This window comes from Ursus americanus, chromosome 7 (assembly GCF_024610735.1).
Source record: "Ursus americanus isolate L20-20 chromosome 7, mUrsAme1.1.p, whole genome shotgun sequence".
Classification (NCBI taxonomy): Eukaryota; Metazoa; Chordata; class Mammalia; order Carnivora; family Ursidae; genus Ursus; species Ursus americanus.
This window is the reverse complement of record NC_142133.1, coordinates 61069349-61090815: the sequence shown is the minus strand read 5'-3', so window position 1 is coordinate 61090815 and position 21467 is coordinate 61069349. Positions and strand designations below refer to the sequence as shown.

General features: G+C 40.4%; 1 protein-coding gene across 2 annotated transcripts in view; it reads left to right on the top strand.

Annotated features, from left to right (window-relative positions):
- The first annotated feature begins 3853 nt into the window (after positions 1-3853).
- Positions 3854-21467, top strand: part of YIPF4 (Yip1 domain family member 4) — a 41674-nt gene continuing 24060 nt past the window's right edge. Inside the window, exons 1-2 of one of the 2 annotated variants that reach the window (XM_045809117.2) lie at positions 3854-4135; positions 16239-16262. In XM_045809117.2, coding sequence (XP_045665073.1) covers positions 4057-4135; positions 16239-16262 — 103 coding nt within the window. In that variant the 5' untranslated portion in view covers positions 3854-4056. The remainder of the gene's footprint in view (positions 4136-16238; positions 16263-21467) is intronic. The other variant, XM_045809118.2, reaches the window with a different exon arrangement.

Sequence of the window (21467 nt, the reverse complement as noted above, 5' to 3'; positions counted from 1 at the left end):
AACCTTTGTGCAGCGACATCAACACTACTCTTTTAAATTCTGTTGTGGCTACTGCAAGTTGAATGCAAGGTGTCAAATTCAATAAACAACCAGAGCTGTGTGAAGTGACCCATTAACTTGAAGGGAGCCAAAAAGAAAACAAAACTAAACAACACCACCAAAAAAAAAAAGCATCAAAGGGGAAATAATGAACTCTGAAGAGTAGCAAAACACAATGAGGTTTCAGAGCATTGTGGTCAGAACTCTGGAGTCAGATTACCAGGGTCCACATCCTGATTTTGCCAATTAGTATTTCTCTGATCTTTGGCAAGTGATTAACTTTTATATGCCTCATATTCCTTATTCGTAAGATGGGGAAAGTAAGAATACCTACTTCATTAGGTTGTAATGAGGATTAAATGACTTAATGTAAAACATTTATGGTAGTGGGGTGGAGGTGGCACAGTTGGTTGGGCATCTGACTCTTGGTTTCAGCTCAGGTAGTGGTCTTGGGGTTGTGGGATTGAGCCTTCCATTGGGCTCCATGCTCAGTGCAGAGTCTGCTTGAGATTCTCTCTCCCTCTCCCCTTCCCCACTCCCTCTCTCTTTCTGTAATAAATAAAGAAACCTTAAAAAAAAACACAGAGTAGTACCTGGCACATAGTAAGTGCCATGAAACTGTTAGCTAAAAGTATCCTGGAGGTGTTATATTACTGTTATATATCTAACTGGAGTTTCAGAAGGAGAGGAGAGAAGAGTAGTGGCACTATTGGAAGAGATAACCAAAATTTTCAGTAACTGAAGAAAGACAACAACCTTGAGGTTCAGGTTATCCAATAAATTCCAAGCAGTATCCCCAACAAGAAATCCATACCACTTACTCATTTCCGTTTCCATTCTCTGCATACAGAAAGGCAAACATATTAAAAGCAACCAAAAAAAAAAAAAAACCACCAGAAAAAAATCATCTTCAACGAAATGAAGCTCATTTCTCAACAGCAACTAGAAAACAAGACGGTGGAATGTCTTCAATGTGCTGAAAATATTTTTTAAGATTTATTTATTTATTTGAGAGAGAGACAGAGACAGAGAGAGTCCTTCTCCCAAAGAAAAGAAAAAAGAATGAAGGTGATCAGAGTATCAGGGACTTGTGGGACACTATCAAGCTGACCAAAATACATATTATGGAAATTCCAAAATGAGGAGAGAGAGAGAAAGGGATAGAGAAATTATCTGAAGATATAAGGGCTGGGAATGTGCAGGTTTAGAAGACGGAGTTGAAGAACCAGAGAAGGGGTTCCAACTCCTGAGGTAGGCCTGACAAAATCAGTTGATCTGGGTAGCTACCACCTCTGTGGGGTCACAGCTAATTGTCTAGTGACCTCTGTTGGTTGACAGGGTTTGCAAATAGTAAGAACGGTTGAATGCAAACCATAGGACCATCAAGAGAAGCTGGAACCCACCGCTTTTGTCCATCACCACATCTAAGAAGAGGCTCACAGTGCAATGGCTACTGCTTCACTTCTACCTTACAAATATTGTGCAAACTATTCTTTTGAGAAGCTCTAACCTGAAGGCATATAGGAATATGAATTCTACAAATCATAGTTCCAACTTAACCAAGTGGATCCAATACAAATCCTTCAAATCTTTGCTCAAATCACATCCTTCAAATCTTTGCTCAACTGTCACTTTCCCAGTTTTACCTATTTTGACAATCCTATTTCAAACTGCAACTCATCTCACTTTCTTTGCAGGCCAGGAGTTCCTAGATTGCCTTTAAATGGTGGTGTTCCGGGGCGCCTGGGTGGCACATTGGTTAAAGCGTCTGCCTTCGGCTCAGGGCGTGATCCTGGCGTTATGGGATCGAGCCCCACATCAGGCTCCTCCGCTAGGAGCCTGTTTCTTCCTCTCCCACTCCCCCTGCTTGTGTTCCCTCTCTCGCTGGCTGTCTCTATCTCTGTTGAATAAATAAATAAAATCTTTAAAAAAAAATAAATAAATGGTGGTGTTCCAGAGAGTATCATTCCTGACACTCTTCTTTCACTCACCACACTCTTCCTGGGAAATTTCATCTGTACTCATAGATGCAATTACCAACCATACGCTGGTAATTACAACCCTTTATCTCCAGTTCAGAACTCTGTGCACTGGGTCCTTATTACCAAAGAATAACTAGACAGCTCAACCTGCATATTCTTAAGCTCATGGTGTTCAAAACTTCCCCTCCCCCCACACGAGGTCCTCTTCTTCCTCTTCTTCTGTTTCCCCACTTGATGGATAACACTTCCAACCACCTAAGCAAGAAACATGAAGTCACACTAGGCTCTTTCCTCTTCTTTACTTCCAATCTCTTCCCATTGATCACTAAGTCCTGTGGATTCTTAAACTTAATATATCTCATACATGTTTCCTCTTTTCCATCTCCAATGCTGCACCCCTAGTCCAAGAATTACTTATATTTCTGCAAAAGTCTCATACAAGTCTCTGCTGGCCAAGTCAAAATACCCACTACTGTGGATATTTTAAGTAATAAAATTAACAGGGATATCTGATATGTCCTTCCTTTGCTCTAATTCCTTTAATGGTTCCTTCAACACTTTCCGAGGGGGGGGAAGCTAATCCTTTGAATAGCATGCAAAATTATTAATGACCTCTTCTTTTTTAAAAAAAGATTTTATTTATTTGCCAGAGAGAGAGAGAGAGAGCACAAGCAGGGGGAGCGGCAGGTGGAGGGAGAAGCAGGCTTCTTGCTGAGCAAAGAGCCCAATGCCGAACTTGATTCCAGGACCCTGGGATCATGACATGAGCAGAAGGCAGACCCTTAACCGACTGAGCCACCCTGGTATCCCTAATGATCTTTTCTTTACCTATTCATGCAATCTAGTCTGTAGCTATTTTCTCCCATGAGACTTAAAAGCTCCAAGAAAACTAAGTGACTTTCAGTATCCCAAGTCCATTAAATGATCTCTGGAATGTTATGACCCAAGCTGACACCCCCCCACACCTCTTTGCCTAGAAGTTTTTACTCATCCTTTAGGTACCAACTTAATTGTTAACTCCTATGCAAAAAATTTCAATATTTCCTTGTACTCATTGATGGCCATGCCGGGCCTTCCCATAGCTTTACTGCTGATGCATCATGCATCTCTGCAAGTCTGTGTCATGTTTTACCCTCAAACCCTATCCCTCCAAATTGGAAGCCACAGTTATGTGGCTTGGATATTAAATTTAAGTATATTTATTCAAACATTTAAAAACGTAGATGGGTCCGTAAACGTGGTTAAGTTTATCAATAGATAGGGACTTGTAGTGAAAAGAGCACTAGACTAGAAGACAGATTTGAGTACCATCCTAATTCTGTTCCTTCCTTACCTTTTCTGGCCTCAGTTGTCTCCCTCATAATGTGGCTAGACTACAGCCCCAGTTTCTGGGTGGCAATTTACAATTTATCTGCTTTTTTATTATAATCCAATCCAGCACTCTTCCTTTCACACGTGACTCTCGGAGCCGCTATATAATTTACTCAAAATCTCCTTACGAATAGTCAAGGACTAAAAGCAAAGCAATCTTGGTATGCTAGACTGGAGCTGACCTCTAGGAATGTTCCTAGTTCTAAAATTCTGTAAGCCCATCCAGTGAACGAAAACGTTGGAAAACAAGTAAAGAAGAGCCACAAGCGAAGAGACGTAAAGTAAACAAGGGTAGCCCAGAAGGCAAGGGAAGACTGGAGGTTCCAAGAATTAGAAGTGAACTTCCCGTCCTTGGGTCAACTTCCGGAATCAACAACAGGGAGACCCAATGAGAACCTTTCTCCCGGGAGCCAATGGCAGAGCACATTACAAAGAGCCAATCCAAGGGCCGCTGTCACTGTTATGGTCCTGTCAGAGCGCCGGCGTCGTGGTGCTTGGGCGGCCGCCACCTAAAGGACTTCAGTGGGGCAGTCTCGGGGTAGCTTGTCTCCGGCCTCGCTCCCAGCCTGCTCCTTCCGGCTCACGGGCCTCACCGTAGGCCGTGCGTGCGGGCCGGTGCCGCGGCCGCCTTGGGGTCTGGGCCGAGCCGCAGAGGGGCCGCGAGATGCAGCCGCCGGGTCCGCCCCCGGCGTATTCCCCCACGAACGGGGACTTCACCTTTGTCTCTTCGGCAGACGCGGAAGGTGAGGCTGAGCCCCGGGAAGGCCCGTCCCCCCGGTGGACGCGGGGTCCGACGCGGGGGGCTCTTTCTCATGCTGAGGCGGTTGCGGCTGGGTGGGGACAGGCAGGAAGCTGACTGGGGACCGGAGCCCTCTGCGCCTGCCCGGCCTTCCGAGAGGGCCTTAGTGGCCGACAGAGGGCTGTGGGGGAGGTGTCCCGAATGACTCGTTGGGCTTCTGGCTCGCCCCGCACCTCAGGTGGGCCCACGCAACAGTAAGATTTTATGTCCGCAGTGATTTGCTGTTACTCGAAAAAGGGGTAGTTAGATTGGCCAGGTGTCAGAGAATGAAAACAAGGTAGGGGAGCTGTGTTCCTCTCTTATTTATGGATAGATGACTTTATGCTGGAATTAGACTCGGTAGTGCGAATACAAACTTCCCTCCGGGAGTTCGTGGGTTTTTTTGTCGTCGTCGTCGTATTTTTCTTCTCCTTCTCCTCCTCCTCCTCCTCCTCCTCCTCCTCCTCCTCCTCCTCCTCCTCCTCCTCCTCCTCCTTCTTCTTCTTCTTTCTCCTCCTTTCTCCTCCCTTCTCCTCCTTTCTCCTTTTTTTTTTTAATGGACTCTGATATCTTGCCGACGTCCCGGTTTTTCTCCTGTTTCATAGTGTTTGACCTCAATATTCAGAGAAGTGGGCCCAAGCATGTTTGAAACTTCTTGTGATACAATTGGGTTGTTCCCAAAGGCTTCTACTTATTTCCTTGCCCTGTCGTGAGGAAGCAATTATGCCGGAGAGATTTTTCTTTTTCTACATCACAGGAAAGTTTGTTTTCCTCCTTTTCTCTGTTCCTTACCAGACTCTTTGTAACCCGAATCTTTCTCTGCTAGTCAGTTTCAAATTTTACTTTTATTAGGCTATGTACACAGGACTTACTGCCCAATAATAAAAAAATAAATTATGCATGAAGCTGTAGAAATTTCACTCTAGAGAAGAAGAACGTAGCGTTTGCTCAGAAATCTGGTTTCAGGATGCATCAGTTAGTACAGCTTGTTTTTCTTTGTTTTGTTTTCCTTGTTTTGATTTCTGAGTGGCATTGTTTAAAAAAACCAATATCGCACTGTTTTTAACTACCTAAAATTTAAATTAGAGAAAAAGAAAGAAACGAAAAGTATTGTAGTTTTGGTTATAATTTAAAATGGAAAATACAATTTTTATTTATCATAGAGAACATAGCTGATACTTTTATTTTACTTTTTTCCTAAAAATTTTTTAAAAGATTTTATTTATTTGAGAGAGAAAGCGTGAGCAGGGGGAGAGGGAGAAGCAGACTCCCCCCTGAGCAGGGATCCCAATATGGGACTGGATCTCAGAACCCTGGGATCATGACCTGGGTGGTAGACGGGCTTAACCCACTGAGCCACCCAGGCTCCTCTGATATGCTTATCTTAAACTTAATATGAATATTTGGTGAAATATAGCAACCCAAAGTATTTCAGTTTGCTTAAATTTGATAGCATAGTGCTTCTGGAGGAATATCAACTTTAATTTACCAGACTTTTTAAAGAATTGTCTTATCATTGTTCAAACTCATGTAACTGTGTGTATATATTTCTTATCCACCCCCTAACCCCCTGAAATAACCTTTCTCAAATACACCTAAAAAAGACCTAACAATGATACAACAAGCTAACCCATTGACTCTATATACTAAACCAAGAAACCTGGACTAAGTAAACCTAACCTAATGGATATAAGGTTTATTTGAACTTCTCCGTGTAGCTTCTAAAGATATAGACTCCCTGTATATCCGAAGATGTATACACAAAGATAGACATGTATAATAATACCCTTAAGTGTATGACATTGTACATTTTAAATTTACAGAGTATTTTAAGGAAATGGCTTGTGTGGTCTTTATAAGAATTATGCTGAGCATCATTTTTCTTGTATTTTATAATGAAAATGAGGCTTAGAGAAGTTCAGTAACCTCCACATGAAGGATCTGAATGAAGAACTAATCAGAATTCTTTCCATGAAATTGTGATGATTCTTACATTTTTGTAAATTGAATAGTGTATCTGAAGTATAGTGTTAAGAGTCCTGGGTTTGCATCCTGGCTTTGCCAGTTACTATCTCTGTGATATTGCCCAAGTTACTTAGCCTCTCAGCTTCAGTTTTCTCATATACAAAATGGGAATTAATACACAAGTGCTTAAATATTTTGCAAACTCAGAGTACTTAGTACTATATCCAGTAGAGTTAAGAGCTTGGTACATGTTAGTAATGATGCTGCTCGGTTTTCACTATTAACTGGCTCCACACTTATTTTTTATTGTTCTCTAACATGAAAATTTGACTCTGCAACTCTCTTTTCTCTGGTTCCTAAGCATATTATATAAATTCTTTCTTCTCCCTTTGCTGCTTTTACTCTAACCATGAGTGTTTTCAGTGTATATTTTCCGTCTAGATTCTGTCCAAGTCTCTCTTAATGATACCAATCTGTACTGCTTGTACATGCTTATCCTTTGTTCTAAAATGTGCCTTGGTGTCCTGTCTCCATACCTGTGTGTATCCTGGTCCTCATGCTTAGAATGCCTTTCTCCTCCTTACCTGGAGTTGAGACTTAAGACTGGACTGGAATGCTCCTTCCTTGGTGAAACCTTGCTTAACTGTCCCTTAGAGAATTCCCTAATCTTTTCTATAACTCCAGCACTTGTACCACAGAACCCAGAACATAAACATCACGAAATAATTGTTGAAAGAATAAATGATTTCTGTTTTTATCTCATATGACATTGATACTTGAGACTATAAAACAGCACATTTTGGATGGTATCACTAAAAAATTTCTGGATGTAGAGCCAGCAGACTTCAGTTAAAGTCCTAAGTCTTAGAGTAGTATGTGATATCAGGCAGGTTACATAACTTCTGTAGCTTCTATTTTCTCACCTATAAATGAAAAGCAGGGGCACCTGGCTGGGTTAGTTCATAGAGCATGCAACTCTTGATCTTGGGGTTGTGAGTTTGAGTTCCATGTTGGGTGTAGAGATTATTTTTTTAAAAATGTTTTTAAATGGGGCACCTGGGTGGCTCATTTGGTTGTGTCTGAATTTTGATTTCGGCTCAGATTGTGATCGCAGGGTCCTGGGATTGTTGGGCTCTGTGCTTAGTCTGGAGTCTGCTTGAGATTCCTCTCCCTCTGCCCTTCCCCCTGCGTGCACATGCTGTCACGTGCTCACTTGCTCTCAAATTTTAATAAATAAATCTTTTTTAAAAATGAAAAAAAAAATTAAATATTTTCTTTATTTATTTGACAAAGCACAAGCAAGAGGAGCAGCAGAGGGAGAGAGATTGTGACCTGAGCTGAAGGTAGACGCTCAACCAACTGAGCCACACAGGCGCCCTAAAAACGAAAAAAAAATTTTTTAAATGAAAAGCATACATAATACTGTGAGATATTTAAGATAATATGTATAAAAGCAAGTTCCATAAGTACAAGTTAAAAGAACATGAGCTATGTGTGAATAAACCAATAAATGAATAAATAGATGGATAATGAAATCCAGGCTGAATATTCAAGTCGATAGTATAAAACTATATCCAAAAGCAGTAATGAAATGCATGTATGTAAATGGAAGAATGTAATGACATATATATGTGAACTGTAGTATAGAAACCTTCAAGGATCCTTTGACTTTATTTTGTATCAGATAAATAAGTAATTCTTTGCCTGGTTTATGTCTGGGCACTTAGTAACACAGAATCTGCCTTAATCATAATTTGTATTTTAACAAGATCCCACTGTGGTTCATATGCATATTAAGCTTGAGAAGCACTGATTTAGAATGTTATGAACGATTAGAAGAGGAGGAAATTTTTTGTAGCTGTAAGATCAGGGACAGTTTAATGGAGATATTTTGCCAAACTTTGAAGGATAGATCATGTTTTATATATAGGATGGGCTAAGTACCCCATGTGCAAGGATGACACCAAGAAATGGTCTAATAAGACAGATACATTTCATCGTACATAATAAATGGTATAAAAAGTATGGTTCAAAGGAGGAAGTGGTTAACTGCAGGAAGGATGAAGGAAGTCTTCAGGGACAGATGAGGTGTATTTTGAAGGATAAGTAGGAGTTTTTCCAGTTGAAAAGGGGGAAGAACATTCACTTAAGAACTGTGCAAGTACAATACTTGGTGGAGCTGTCCCTTGGTCTTATACTTTTTAATCTGCACAGACCTAAAACTGCTCATTTAGACCATGAGCTCCTCACCGTAAGAAGCTGTGCTTTGCTTATTCTCACTGCCTAGCACGGAGCCTAGCTCATAGCAGGAACTTGGTGATGAATGAATGATACTTTTTGATTAAGATAAAGGTGTTGTGCTCCTAGAAGTGAAGACAATACTAATTCAAGAGAAATTCAGCTAGTAGTTGGAAAGGTAATGACCAGAAACAACGAAGCAAGAAAGATGATCTAAGCCACCTGATAGCCATTTTCCTGTCTTCATATTTTTCTACCTCTAAATATCTTTGTATCTATATTGAAACATTTATCTTTCCTGCAGATCTTAAAGGAAGGGTTTCTTTCCTGGGATGAGCCTCTACTAGTGCTTTTATGCTCATATTTTCCTACCTTTTTTGGAACCTTTCTTTCTCTTCGTTGTTTTTCTCTCTAGCATTTTCTATTTCTCCTGTTTTTTCCATCTCTAACATTACTCACAGGTCCCCTCCTAATTGACAGAATTATAAATTAAATCTACTTCCCTTTTTCCTTATTTTCATAGCCAGGCTATCTCTTTTTTCCTGTTACCTCAGCATCCATCAATCCCTACCACTCTGTTGGCACTTTACTTGCTTCCTTTCATCTGCAGAAGTATCTTCCGCAGTGTTTCCCAGCGGGGAAAGGTTCCATGACAACATAAATGTGACATAAGACAAGTAATGTGTTAAGCTAAATTAAACCAGTTTCCTTAATGCAGAATTCCCAGAGCCTTTGTGTGTGTGTGTGTGTTTGTGTGTGTGTAATAATATTTTTATTATGTTAGTCACCATACAGTACATCCCTAGTTTTTGATGTAAAGTTCCATGATTCATTACTTGCGTATAACGCCCAGTGCACCAAGCAATATGTGCCCTCCTTAATACCCATCACCAGCCTATCCCATTCCCCCACTCCCCTCCCCTCTGAAGCACTCAGTTTGTTTCCCAGAGTCCATAGTCTGTCATGGTCCATTCCCCCTTCTGTTTACTCCCCCCTTTCTTCTTCCCTTTCTTCTCCTACCGATCTTCCTACTTCTTATGTTCCATAAATGAGTGAAACCATATGATAATTGTCTTTCTCTGCTTATTTTGCTTAGCATTATCTCCTCTAGTCCCGTCCATGTTGCTGCAAATGTTGGGTAATCGTTCATTCTGAATGCTGAGTAATATTCCATTGTATATATGGACTACATCTTCTTCTTCTTTTTTTTTTTTTAAAGATTTTGTTTATTTATTCGACAGAGATAGAGACAGCCAGCGAGAGAGGGAACACAAGCAGGGGGAATGGGAGAGGAAGAAGCAGGCTCATAGCGGAGGAGCCTGACGTGGGGCTCGATCCCATAACGCCGGGATCACGCCCTGAGCCGAAGGCAGACGCTTAACCGCTGTGCCACCCAGGCGCCCCTGGACTACATCTTCTTAATCCAGTCATCTGCTGAAGGGCATCTCGGCTCCTTCCAGAGTTTAGCTATTGTGGACAAAGCTGCTATGAACATTGGGGTGCATATGGCCCTTCTCCACTACGTCTGTATCTTTGGGGTAAATACCCAGTAGTGCAATTGCTGGATCATAGGGTAGCTCAATTTTTAACTTTTAAAGGGACCTCCACAGTGTTTACCGGAGTGGCTGTACCAACTTGCATTCCCACCAACAATGTAGGAGGGATCCCCTTTCTCCACATCCTCTCCAACATTTGTTGTTTCCTGCCTTGTCAATTTTTGCCATTCTAACTGGAGTAACGTGGTATCTCAGTGTGGTTTTAATTTGAATTTCCCTGATGGCTCATGATTTTGAACATTTTTTCATGTGTCTGTTAGCCATTTGTATGTCTTCATTAGAAAAGTGTCTGTTCATATCTTCTGCCCATTTTTTGATTTGTTTGTTTCTTGTGTATTGAGTTTGAGAAGTTCTTTGTAGATCTTGGATATGAGTCTTTTATCTGTAGTGTCATTTGCAAATATATTCTCCCATTCCGTGGGCTGCCTCTTAGTTTTTTTGACTGTTTCCTTGGCTGTGCAGAAGCTTTTTATCTTGATGAAGCCCCACAAGTTCATATTTTCTTTTGTTTCTCTTGCCTTTGGAGATGTGTCATGAAAAAGGTTGCTGTGGCCAATGTCGTAGAGGTTGCTGCCTATGTTCTCCTCTAGGATTTTGATGGATTCCTGTCTCACATCGAGGTCTTTCATCCATTTGGAGTTTATCTTTGTGTATGGTGTGAGAGAGTGGTCAAGTTTCATTCTTTTGCATGTAGCTGTCCAATTTTCCCAGCACCATTTATTGAAGAGACTGTCTTTTTTCCACTGGATGTTTTTTCCTGATTTGTCAAAGATTAGTTGCCCAAAGAGCTGAGGGTCCATTTCTGGGTTCTCTATTCTGTTCCATTGGTCTGTGTGTCTGTTTTTGTGCCAGTACCATGCTGTCTTTGTGATCACAGCTTTGTAGTACAGCTTGAAATCCGGCAGTGTGATGCCCCCAGCTTTGTTTTTCCTTTTCAACAATTCCTTGGTGATTTGTGGCCTTTTCTGGTTCCACACAAATTTAAGGGCTGTTTATTCCAGCTCTTTGAAAAATGTCATTGGTATTTTGATCAGGATAGCATTGAAAGTGTAGATTGCTCTGGGTAGCATAGACATTTTAACTATGTTAATTCTTCCGATCCATGAACATGGAATATTTTTCCGTCTTTTTGTGCCTTCCTCAATGTCTTTCAAGAGTGATTTGTAGTTTCTAGAGTATAGATCCTTTATGTCTCTGGTTAAGTTAATTCCGAGATAACGTATGATTTTTGGTGCTGTTGTAAATGGAATGGATTCCCTAATTTCTCTTTCTTCAGTCTCATTGTTCGTGTATAGAAATGCAACTGGTTTCTGAGCATTGATTTTGTATCCTGCCACATTACTGAATTCCTCTATAACTTCTAGTAGTTTGGGGTGGATTCTTTGGGTTTTCCATATAGAGTATCATGTCATCTGCGAAGACAGACAGTTTGACTTCTTCTTTGCCGATTTGGATACTTTTTATCCCTTTTTGTTGTCTGATTGCTGTTGCAAGGACTTCTAGTACTATGTTGAATAATAATGGCGAGAGTGGGCATCCTTGTCGTGTTCCTGATCTTAAGGGAAAGGCTTCCAGCTTTTCCCCATTGAGAATGATATTTGCTGTAGGCTTTTCATAGATGGTTTTCATGAAATTGAGGAATGTACCCTCTATCCCTACACTCTGAAGGGCTTTAATCAGGAAAGCATGCTGTATTTTGTCAAATGCTTTTTCTGCATCTATTGAGAGGATTTTATCGTTCTTGACTCTTTTCTTGTTGATACGATCTATCACACTGATCGATTTGCGAATGTTGAACCACCCTTGCATCCCAGGGATGAATCCCACTTGGTCATGATGGATAATCCTTTTAATGTACTGTTGGATCCTATTAGCTAGGATCTTGTTGAGAATTTTGGTGTCCATATTCATCAGGGATATCGGTCTGTAATTCTCCTTTTTGATGGGGTCTTTGCCTGGTTTGGGGATGAAGGTAATACTGGCCTCATAGAATGAGTTTGGTAGTTTTCCTTCTGTTTCAATTTTAGAAACAGCTTCAGGAGAATAGATATTATTTCTTCTTTGAATGTTTAGTAGAATTCCCCGGGGAATCTGTCAGGCCCTGGACTCTTGTTTTTGGAGAGATTCTTGATCACTGCTTCAATCTCTTCATAATTAATTGGTCTGTTTAAACAATCAGTTTCTTCCTGTTTCAGTCTTGGTAGTTTATAGGTTTCCAGGAAGGCATCCATTTCTTCCAAGTTGTTTAATTTATTGGCATAAAGCTGTTGAAAAAAGTTTCTAATGATCCTTCCTATTTCATTGGTGTTGGTTGTGATCTCTCCCCTTTCATTCATAATTTTATTAATTTGGGTCCTTTCTCTATTCTTTTGAGCAAGTCTGGCCAGTGGCTTATCAATGTTATTTATTCTTTCAAAGAACCAGCTTCTAGTTCTGTTGATCTGCTCTACTGTGCTCCTGGTTTCTAATTCATTGATCTCCGCTCAAATCTTGATCAACTGCTTTCTCGTGCATGGGTTAGGCCTGTTCTTCTGTTCCAGCTCCAGCTTCTTGAGGTGAGAATATAAAAACTGCATTTTAGATTTTTCTGTTCTTTTGAGTGAGGCTTGGATGGCCATGTTTTTCCCCTTAGGACCGCCGTTGCCATGTCCCATAGGTTTTGGACTGTTGTGTTTTCATTCTCGTTGGTCTCCATAAATTGTTTAAATTGATTTTTAATTTACTGGTTTACCCAATCATTCTTGAGCAGGATGGTTCTTAGTTTCCAAGTGTTTGAGTTTCTTCCAAATTTTTCCTTGTGATTGAGTTCCATTTGCAAGGCACTGTGGTCTTAGAAAATGCAGGGAATAATTTCAGTCTTTTGGTATCGGTTGAGACCTGTTTTGTGACCCAGTATATGGTCTGTTCTGGAGAAAGTTCCATGTGCATTCGAGAAGAATGTGTATTCTGTTGTTCTGGTGTGCAGTGTTCTGTATATATCTATGAGGTCCATCTGGTCTAGTATGTCATTCAAAGCTCTTGTTTCTTTGTTGATTTCTGCTTACGTGATCTGTCTCTTGCTGAGAGTGGAATGTTGAGGTCCCCTACTATTAACATATTTTTATTTTTATGTCTCTTTATTCTGGTTAGGAGTTGGCTTGTGTATCTTGCTGCTCCCTTGTTGGGGGCATAGGTATTTATAATTGTCATATCCACTTGTTGGATACATCCTTTAAGAATAATATAGTGTCCTTCTGTATCTCTAGCTACAGTCCTTAGTTTAAAATCTAATCTGTCTGATATGAGAATTGCTACCCCAGCTTTCTTTTGAGGTCCATTGGCATGAAAAACAGGTTTCCATCCCTTCACTTTCAGTTTGGATGTATCTTTAGGTTCAAGATGAGTCTCTTGTAGACAGCAAATGGATGGGTCATGTTTTTTTTATCCAATCTGCAGCCCTGTGGAGTTTTATGGGAGCATTTAGGGCATTCACATTGAGAGTGATTATTGAGAGATATGATTTTAATGATGTCATGTTGCCTGTAAAGTCTTTGTTTCTATAGATTGTAAATTTCTGTTCTGTATCACTCTTGGGGCCTTTTTACTTTTCTAGAAACCCCCCTTAATATCTCCTGTAGGGCTGTTTTCGTGGTTACGAAATTGGTTAGTGTCTGGCGATCCTGGAAGGTCCTTATCTCTCCATCAATTCTGAATGACAGCCTTGCTGGATAAAGGGTCCTTGGCTGCATGTTTTTCTCGGATAGAGCTTTAAAAATACCCTGCCAACCCTTCCTCTCATTCAAGGTCTGTGTAGACAGGTCTGATGTAATTCTGATATTTTTGCCTCTGTACGTGAGAAATTTCTTCGCCCTGGCCCCTTTCAATATTGTATCCTTGGATCTAATATTTGCGATTTGCACTATGACGTGACGTGGCGTACGTTTGTCGTGGTTGAACTTGGGGGGGGTCCTCTCTGCCTCTTGGACACGAATGCTTGTTTCCTTTGCTAGATTAGGGAAGTTTTCAGCTACGATTTTTTCAAATATTTTTTCTAGACCTCTCTCTTTTTCCACCCCTTTGGGGATGCCAATGATTCTGACATTGGAACGTTTCATCGAGTCAGTAATCTCCCGTAACCTACATTCTTGAGATTGGATTTTTTTGAGCCAAGTTTCTGTTTTAACTTTCTCTTCTACCATCCCATCCTCCAATTCAGTAATTCGTTCTTCTGCCTCATTTACCGTGGCCGTCAGAGCATCTAGTTTTGACTGCATTTGATTCATAGCATTTTTAATTTCTGCCAGATTCGCTCTCATTTCCACCCTTAGAGAGTCTATATTCTCATTAATATTTTCGTTAATATTTTTTTCAAGTCTACACATCATCTTGACCATTGCTACTCTGAACTCCATTTCTGACAATTTGGTTATATCCATATCCATCAGTTCTGTGGCAGAGGCCACAGACTCATTATCTTTTCTTTGCTGGGGGGGATTTCTCCTTCTCGTCATTCTGATGAGGAGAAGTTGTGGGGTTGTCCAGAGCCCAAATTATTAACCAGGACCCAGGCAGTGTGCACTTGTTTTACAGGGACCTTAGAGATGTGGGCTTCTTGATTTTTCAGCCTGCCTTCTGGGGGAGGGGCCTGCCGCGCCGATACTCAGGCAACCCTGTTTGGGTAGAGTCTCCCTGTCCCCTGCGAGGGGGGATGGGGATTTGCACAATGTGAGCTGGTATTTCCGGGTTTTTGTTCTCTGGCGGCTTTCCCTGGAGGTTTTCTTTGGCTCCTCTGAGAGTCAGAGCAGCAGTGGCCGAATCCTAGTCTCTGTCTCAGAACAGAGAGATCGCAGTCCGCTCTCCACTGAGCTCTCTTGGCGTCTTTAACTCTGTTACTGTTGGTGCTGCTAAAAACCCTGCAGCATCCCGGGTTGTGCGCCCCACAGCCGGTGTCCCAGCCCTCACTTCCAGGGCCGGCTGGTCTCTGTCCTTTGTGTTTCTAACACCGCCAGCCGGCCCTGGTTCTTGTGAGCGCTCCCGAGCTCTCTGTTTCAGTGTGGTTCGGGTGCACTCCGGAGCGCTGGTTTTCAGTCTGGTCTCACGCACGCTCCCGAGCTCCCCGTATCAATCCAGTTCCAGTGAGCGCTCCGGAGCTCTGGTTTTCAGTCAGGTTGCGCGCGCGCACTCCCGAGCTCCCGGTTTCAGTCTAGTTCCAGTGAGCGCACCGGAGCTCCGGATTTCAGTCTGGTCGCTCGCATGTTCCCAGGCTCAGGTCTCAGTCTGCTCTCTGCCGGTGCCGCGAGTCCACCCGCTCCCCAGTGCGGGTGGCTACCGCTTCCTGGTGCCCGAGCACGGAGGCTCCCTCCTCCTTCCGTTTATCTTCCAATATCTGTGCGCAGATTCACGGTCCCTGCTTGGTACCTCAATACTCAGCGCTGGAGATGTTCGTTTGTAGAAACCCAGATGTATCTTCCTGCGTCTCAGGCTGATTCCGTGGGTTTTCAGAATGGTCTGGTAGGTATCCAGCTCGACTCAGGGGACCAGCTAAGAAAGGGGACCCCTACTCCTCCGCCATCTTAACTCCTCCTCGAATTCCCAGCGCCTTTAATATTCAGTATTAGTTCTGAAACACTAAGTGGGGTTGTAGTATGCAGGATTTTCCAAGCTTAGTGAACATCAGAAGCCTTCTGTGAAGGTATGTCATAGGATCCAGATTCCACAGAATGTGTATAAAGAAACACCTAAAAGACAAATTCATTTGTTTTTTGCTTGATATTTATGCTCTTAACGATTTGTCCCCACACTATCTTCTGCAGCTTTTGGAGGTGAACTACGCGTATCAGAAGCCTTCAGCTTCTATGCCTTTGTTCTTGCCATTTCTTTTCCTTGGAGTGATTTCTCTTATCTTTCCTTCACTGTTCATCCGGTTATCTCTCATAGCCAAATTCAGGTTCTATCTCCACATAGCCTTCCTGCCCACTTCTCTGGTAGCTTAGGCCTATTTACTCCCTATGGCACCTATGATCACTTGGCAATTTGCATTGTCGTTTACCTACAGAAGAGTGTATTTTACCTTGTTAATAGGGTTTTGTGTTACGTGTTACCTCAATTAGATTTTTAAATTAAGATATAATTTACATACCCTAAACATCACCCCTTGAAAGCATACAGTTCAGTGGTTTTTAGTTTATTCACAATGTTGTACAACCACCACCACTGTCTAACCCTAGAATGTTTCATCGCTCCAAAAAATGCAACCCTATATCGATTTTTAGTCGTTCTTCACTGCCTCCCAGCCAGTGGCAACCACTAATTTACTTTCTGTCTCTATAGGTTTGCCTGTTCTGGACATTTCATGTAAGTGGGGTAATATGTGACTTTTTGTGTCAGGTGTCTTTTACTCAGCATCATGTTTTCAAGTTTCATCCATTGCAGCCTAGATTAGTAACTATTCCTTTTTCTGGTTGAACAATGTTCCATTGTTTGGATATACGGTACTAACAATTAGATTTTAAAGTCCTCAAAGTGTCTCACTTCTTTATATCTCTCTCAGGGCATCAAAGAAATAAGCTAAGTAATTCATAAATACTAACTGGTAGATTAATGGACCAATATTGAAAACAAGGAAGGTACTAACGTGAAAATGACTTAATATTTGTAGTAATAGTTCCTCTTGCCAAGGGCCAGAAACTTGTCTCTAGTTTCTCTCTCACTTTCTTATATTTAGTTGGTCATCAAATCATTTTATACTACCTCCAGAATAACTATATGATGAATCTATTCTTCTTCTCTACTGACACTGCCTTAAGTCTTTACCGTTTCTCATGTATACTGTAACCATCTGACCATACTCCCTGTTCAGATCTCTCCCCTCTTAAATCAGTCTTCCATCATGCAGCTAAGATTATGTTTCCAAAATACAAATGTAATTTTGTATATTTGATTTATTAAAAGCCTTTAATGTCATTTATTGATTTAAGCTATATGGATCTATTTGCCCTTCCATTCATTCATTAATTCAACCAGTACACATTTGTTGGTTGCCTCCTATGGGCTAGGCACTGTTATAAGTAGTGAGGAGATGTGTTCAAAATAAAACTACAACAAAAACACTTATTCTTCCCTCATAGGGCTTACAGACATTAACCAAATAATCACACAAATATGTTATTGTAAACAGTGATAAATGCTCTGAAGGAAAAGTTCAGGGGGACTATGAAAGGAATATAATCTAGTCTGGGAGATCAAGGAAAATTTCCTTAAGCAAGTACATACGAGAACTGAAGAATGGATGGCCTTTGATTATCTGAAGTTGGAGAAAACAGCCTGGTATTCATACCAGGTAAAGGGATCCTGGTTCATTTAAAGAACTTGAGAGGCCTAGTGTGGCTAGAGCACAGATGGGAGGGGGATGCAGAAAATTGTTCTGGAGAAGTAGGTAGTGTGCATAGAGATTGTTGGACCTGAGCTGAAAAAGCTGTGGAAGGCCACTGAAGGATTTTTTTTTTAATTTAAAAGATTTTATTTATTTATTCGACAGAGAGACAGCCAGCGAGAGAGGGAACACAAGCAGGGGGAGTGGGAGAGGAAGAAGCAGGCTCATAGCAGAGGAGCCTGATGTGGGGCTCGATCCCACAATGCCAGGATCACGCCCTGAGCTGAAGGCAGATGCTTAACCGCTGTGCCACCCAGGCGCCCCCACTGAAGGATTTTAAACAGGAGAGTGAAGGAATTGCGTTTTAGAAAGATTCTTCTGGCTACAATTCAGAGAATGGATTGGAGGGAGACAAGAATGATCTGGGAGAAAGCAGTTAGTATACTATTATAGTCATGCAGGCAGGAGGTATAGTTTGCTCTAGCTTGTGCTGGGTGTAGAAATGGAGAAAAGTGGACAAGTTCAGAAATATTTAGAGGTGAAAATGACAGAATTTAGTGGTGGATTGGATGAAGCAGGGAGCATGTGAATGAAGGAAATTATCAAGGATAATCAAGCTTCCAGTCTGTAATGCTGAATGAATAATGGTACCATTCAGTGAAAGAAGAAACTGGAGGAAGACCTTAGATATCAAGAATTCGGTTTTGGAATATTGAATTTTAGGTGCTCTTGACATAGTTAAAAGGAAATGTTAAGCTGACAATTGATTATATAAGTCTATAGAAGTGGATTGGGCTCAATATATTGCTTTTTGAGCTAAGCCTTCTTTAGTCTTCTTACCCCGTGTTATAGTCTGAATGTTTGGGTCCCCTCTGGAATTCATTATATTGAAATCCTAGTGGCCAGTGTGATGGTGTTAGGAGCGTTTTTTGGAGCTTTGGGGAGGTACTTAGCTTGTAAGGGTGGAGCCCTCATAAATGGGAATAATGTTCTTGTAAGAAACACTCTACAGAGCTTCCCATCTGCTATTCCTGTGTTAGGATATAAGGAAAAATCTATAAGCCAGAAGAGGACCCTTACCTGACCCTGCTGGCACCCTGATCTTAGATTTCCAGCCTCTAGAACTGTGAGAAATAAATTTCTATTATTACAAGGCAGCCTATCCATGGTCTTCTGTTATAGCAGCCTGAACAGACCAAGACACTCCTATATAGAAGTGATAGTATCTACATCTCATAGTACATTATTGAGTTGTAGACATAATAATCCAATAGTTATTATCAGTGCTCTTTTGAGTAAGTGATATTTTTTTGTTAAGGTGGCCAAACATTTAGCCTACTCTTAGTGTGAATTTCCCTCTCCCCAGAAAGGATATTACTGCTAATACAAGTTAGTAGTGTAGACAAAGGAATTGTTAGTTTTTCTTTTATAAAAATTTCCTACTTGATTTTTAAAAACTTATATCCATGTAGGGATGCATGTGTGACTCAGTCGGTTAAGTGTCCGACTCTTGATCTCAGCTCAGGTCTTGATCTCAGGGTCGTGAGTTCAAGCTCTGCGCTGGGCTCTGTGCTGGGTATAGAGCCTACTTCCAAAAAATATATGTGTCCATGTAGATATTATCACAAATATCTTCTATACAATAGGCTAATGAAGTATGATATGTGGTGTATAATGGGTGCGAGAATAGCTTTTCTTCCGTTTGAAAGTTGAAAATGACTTTTGAGGCAGCCTTTCTTGAAGAGAAGAAAGGCAGTTAAGCAAAGTTTACTATTTTAAAAAGTTAAGCTATTTATTTTCATAAATTTTAAATTCATAAGGCATTATATAAATCTATAAAAGTGATAAAATTGCACGGAACTGTATACACACAAATGTGTGTGAAAGTGGTAAAATCTGAGAAGGTCTGCGAACTGTATCAGTGTTAGTGCCCTGGTTTGGATGGTTATATAACATGGTACCATTGGAGGAAGCTGGGTGAAGGGTACATGTAACCTTTCTGTACTATTTTGCAACTTCCTGTGAATCTATAATTATTTCAAAATTAAAAGTTTAGTTAAAAGATTCATAAGACAAAAGAAATTTCTGTTAAATAACATTTATGCCAAAATGAGATTTAATTTTTCCAAAAGTAGGCTCCAGAGATTTAATTGACTTTTTTTAAGTCCCCCCACCCCCACCCCGAGTCATTTCTTCACCCAACATGGGGCTAGAACTCAAGACCCTGAGATCAGGAGTCACATGCTCTCCAACTGAGCCAGCCAGGCACTCTGATTTAGTTGATCTTAATTAATATTATATACAATATAAAAATTTACTGACAATATTGAATAGTAAAGGTACTAAAGCCATAAGTCAAAGTAGTATGAATAAAAATATAACCTAAGATACAATTTTATATGAGGCTTTAAAAATTTTTCTTATGGGGTGAATAATAAAAATTATTCTTCCTGGGTGGGTCAGTCAGTTAAGTGTGTGATTTCAGCATGGGTCATGATCCCAGGGTCTTGGGTCTGTTTTTCCTTCTCCCTCTGCCCCTCCCCCTCCCCCTGCTACTGCTCTCTCCTGCTCATGCTCTCTTTCTCTCTCTCTCTCTCAAATAAATAAATAAATAAAATCTTTAAATTTTTTTTTCTTATGGAATAACATCAAACTCCAATGTAAGTCTAGCAGTTATAAGATCATTATTTACTTCCATTAGTTTCTTGATCTCTTTTCACTGCCCTATGCAAGCATTAAAATGTTTTTATCTCTAAGATGGAACAGTAGAATTTATCCTTTCAGTGTGAAACGTGCTTGTTTTGTTTTGCTGCATAAGTACTCAATTCTGTTTTAGATTTAAGCACACATGGATTTCATTTTCACATGAAATGAGAATTTTTTATCCTTGCCCTTGTTATATAAGAAAAAGCTTCTTCACATTTATAAGAAGTTAACAAGTATCACCAAAATGTTTATCGTTCATTGCAGGACACTCTTCTTTCTTAGAAATCTAGAACTCATCTGGGAGCAGATCAGTAAATCTCATCCTGAGTATAGTATCCTATAGCACTGACTGAGTTCTTCCTCATCTTTCCAAGTGAAGTTTCCAGGCTGAGAAGATTCACAGAAAAGATCCCTTATCTAGTAATACACTTGAGTTTAAAGGGAGGGAAAATTACTATTAAATCTTATCCTGCAGTTTTTCCAGGGGGCTTTCAGTAAAACTTGAAACTTACTGATATTATTCTCTCTGAGGCAAACAAGTGAAAACATTTTTAAGACTTCCTTTTGCAGTAGATTTTTTCAAAGATTATTTTCTTTTAAATCCACTTATACTGGGGCACCTGGGTGGCTCATTCAGTTAAGTGTCTGCCTTCAGCTCAGGTCATAATCTCAGGGTCCTGGAATGGAGTCCCGCATTGGGCTCTCGGCTCAGCGGCAAGTCCGCTTCTCCCTCTCCCTCTGTGATATCTCTAGTTTTCACTCTCTCAAATAAATCAATAAAATCTTTTTAAAAAAACCCACAAATATATATTTAAAAAATAAATCCACTTACGTTTATTATCTTTACATTGTTTTTACTTAGCAAATGACAAGAATATTATAAATAGTATAGCAAGAAAGAATTACTTTAAAATTAATGTTTTATAGTACCTATCTTAGAGCTGACAACCAAGGTAGCTGGTTCTTAACTCTGGTTTAACTTAAAATACCTGTCCTCCTGGAGTAGTTTGGAATCTTCTTGTTTTCTGACATTCTTGTTAACATGTTAAGCTAACTACCAGTTTTTTGGACTTTTCTGTTGCTTTTTCATACCCACACTTAATTATATCTTGGGGACACTAAGTATTGTGTCAAACTGCTGTTACTGGCATTCCTGCATATGTCCATGATATTTTCCTACTTTATAGTAAATGGAATGAAAAAAACTACAAAGTCAATCTAAAGGTGCCTTTTGAGTTTCTGGCATCCATGCTATGACAAACTGCTAAACATATAATTCTTTATCACAGCATTTCTTAGCACTATAATTTACATATCCTTTTTTGGTTTAGATTAAGCACTGTTAAGGGCAGTACTTTCTAGAGGCCAGGAAACAGTCGTTAAGGTCCTTTCCTGCCTCATAATTCTAAAACCTTTAATGTTATTCCCATACTAATGACTTCCTGATCTAAATCTTCCTCTTGTTAAATCAAGAAAAGCAC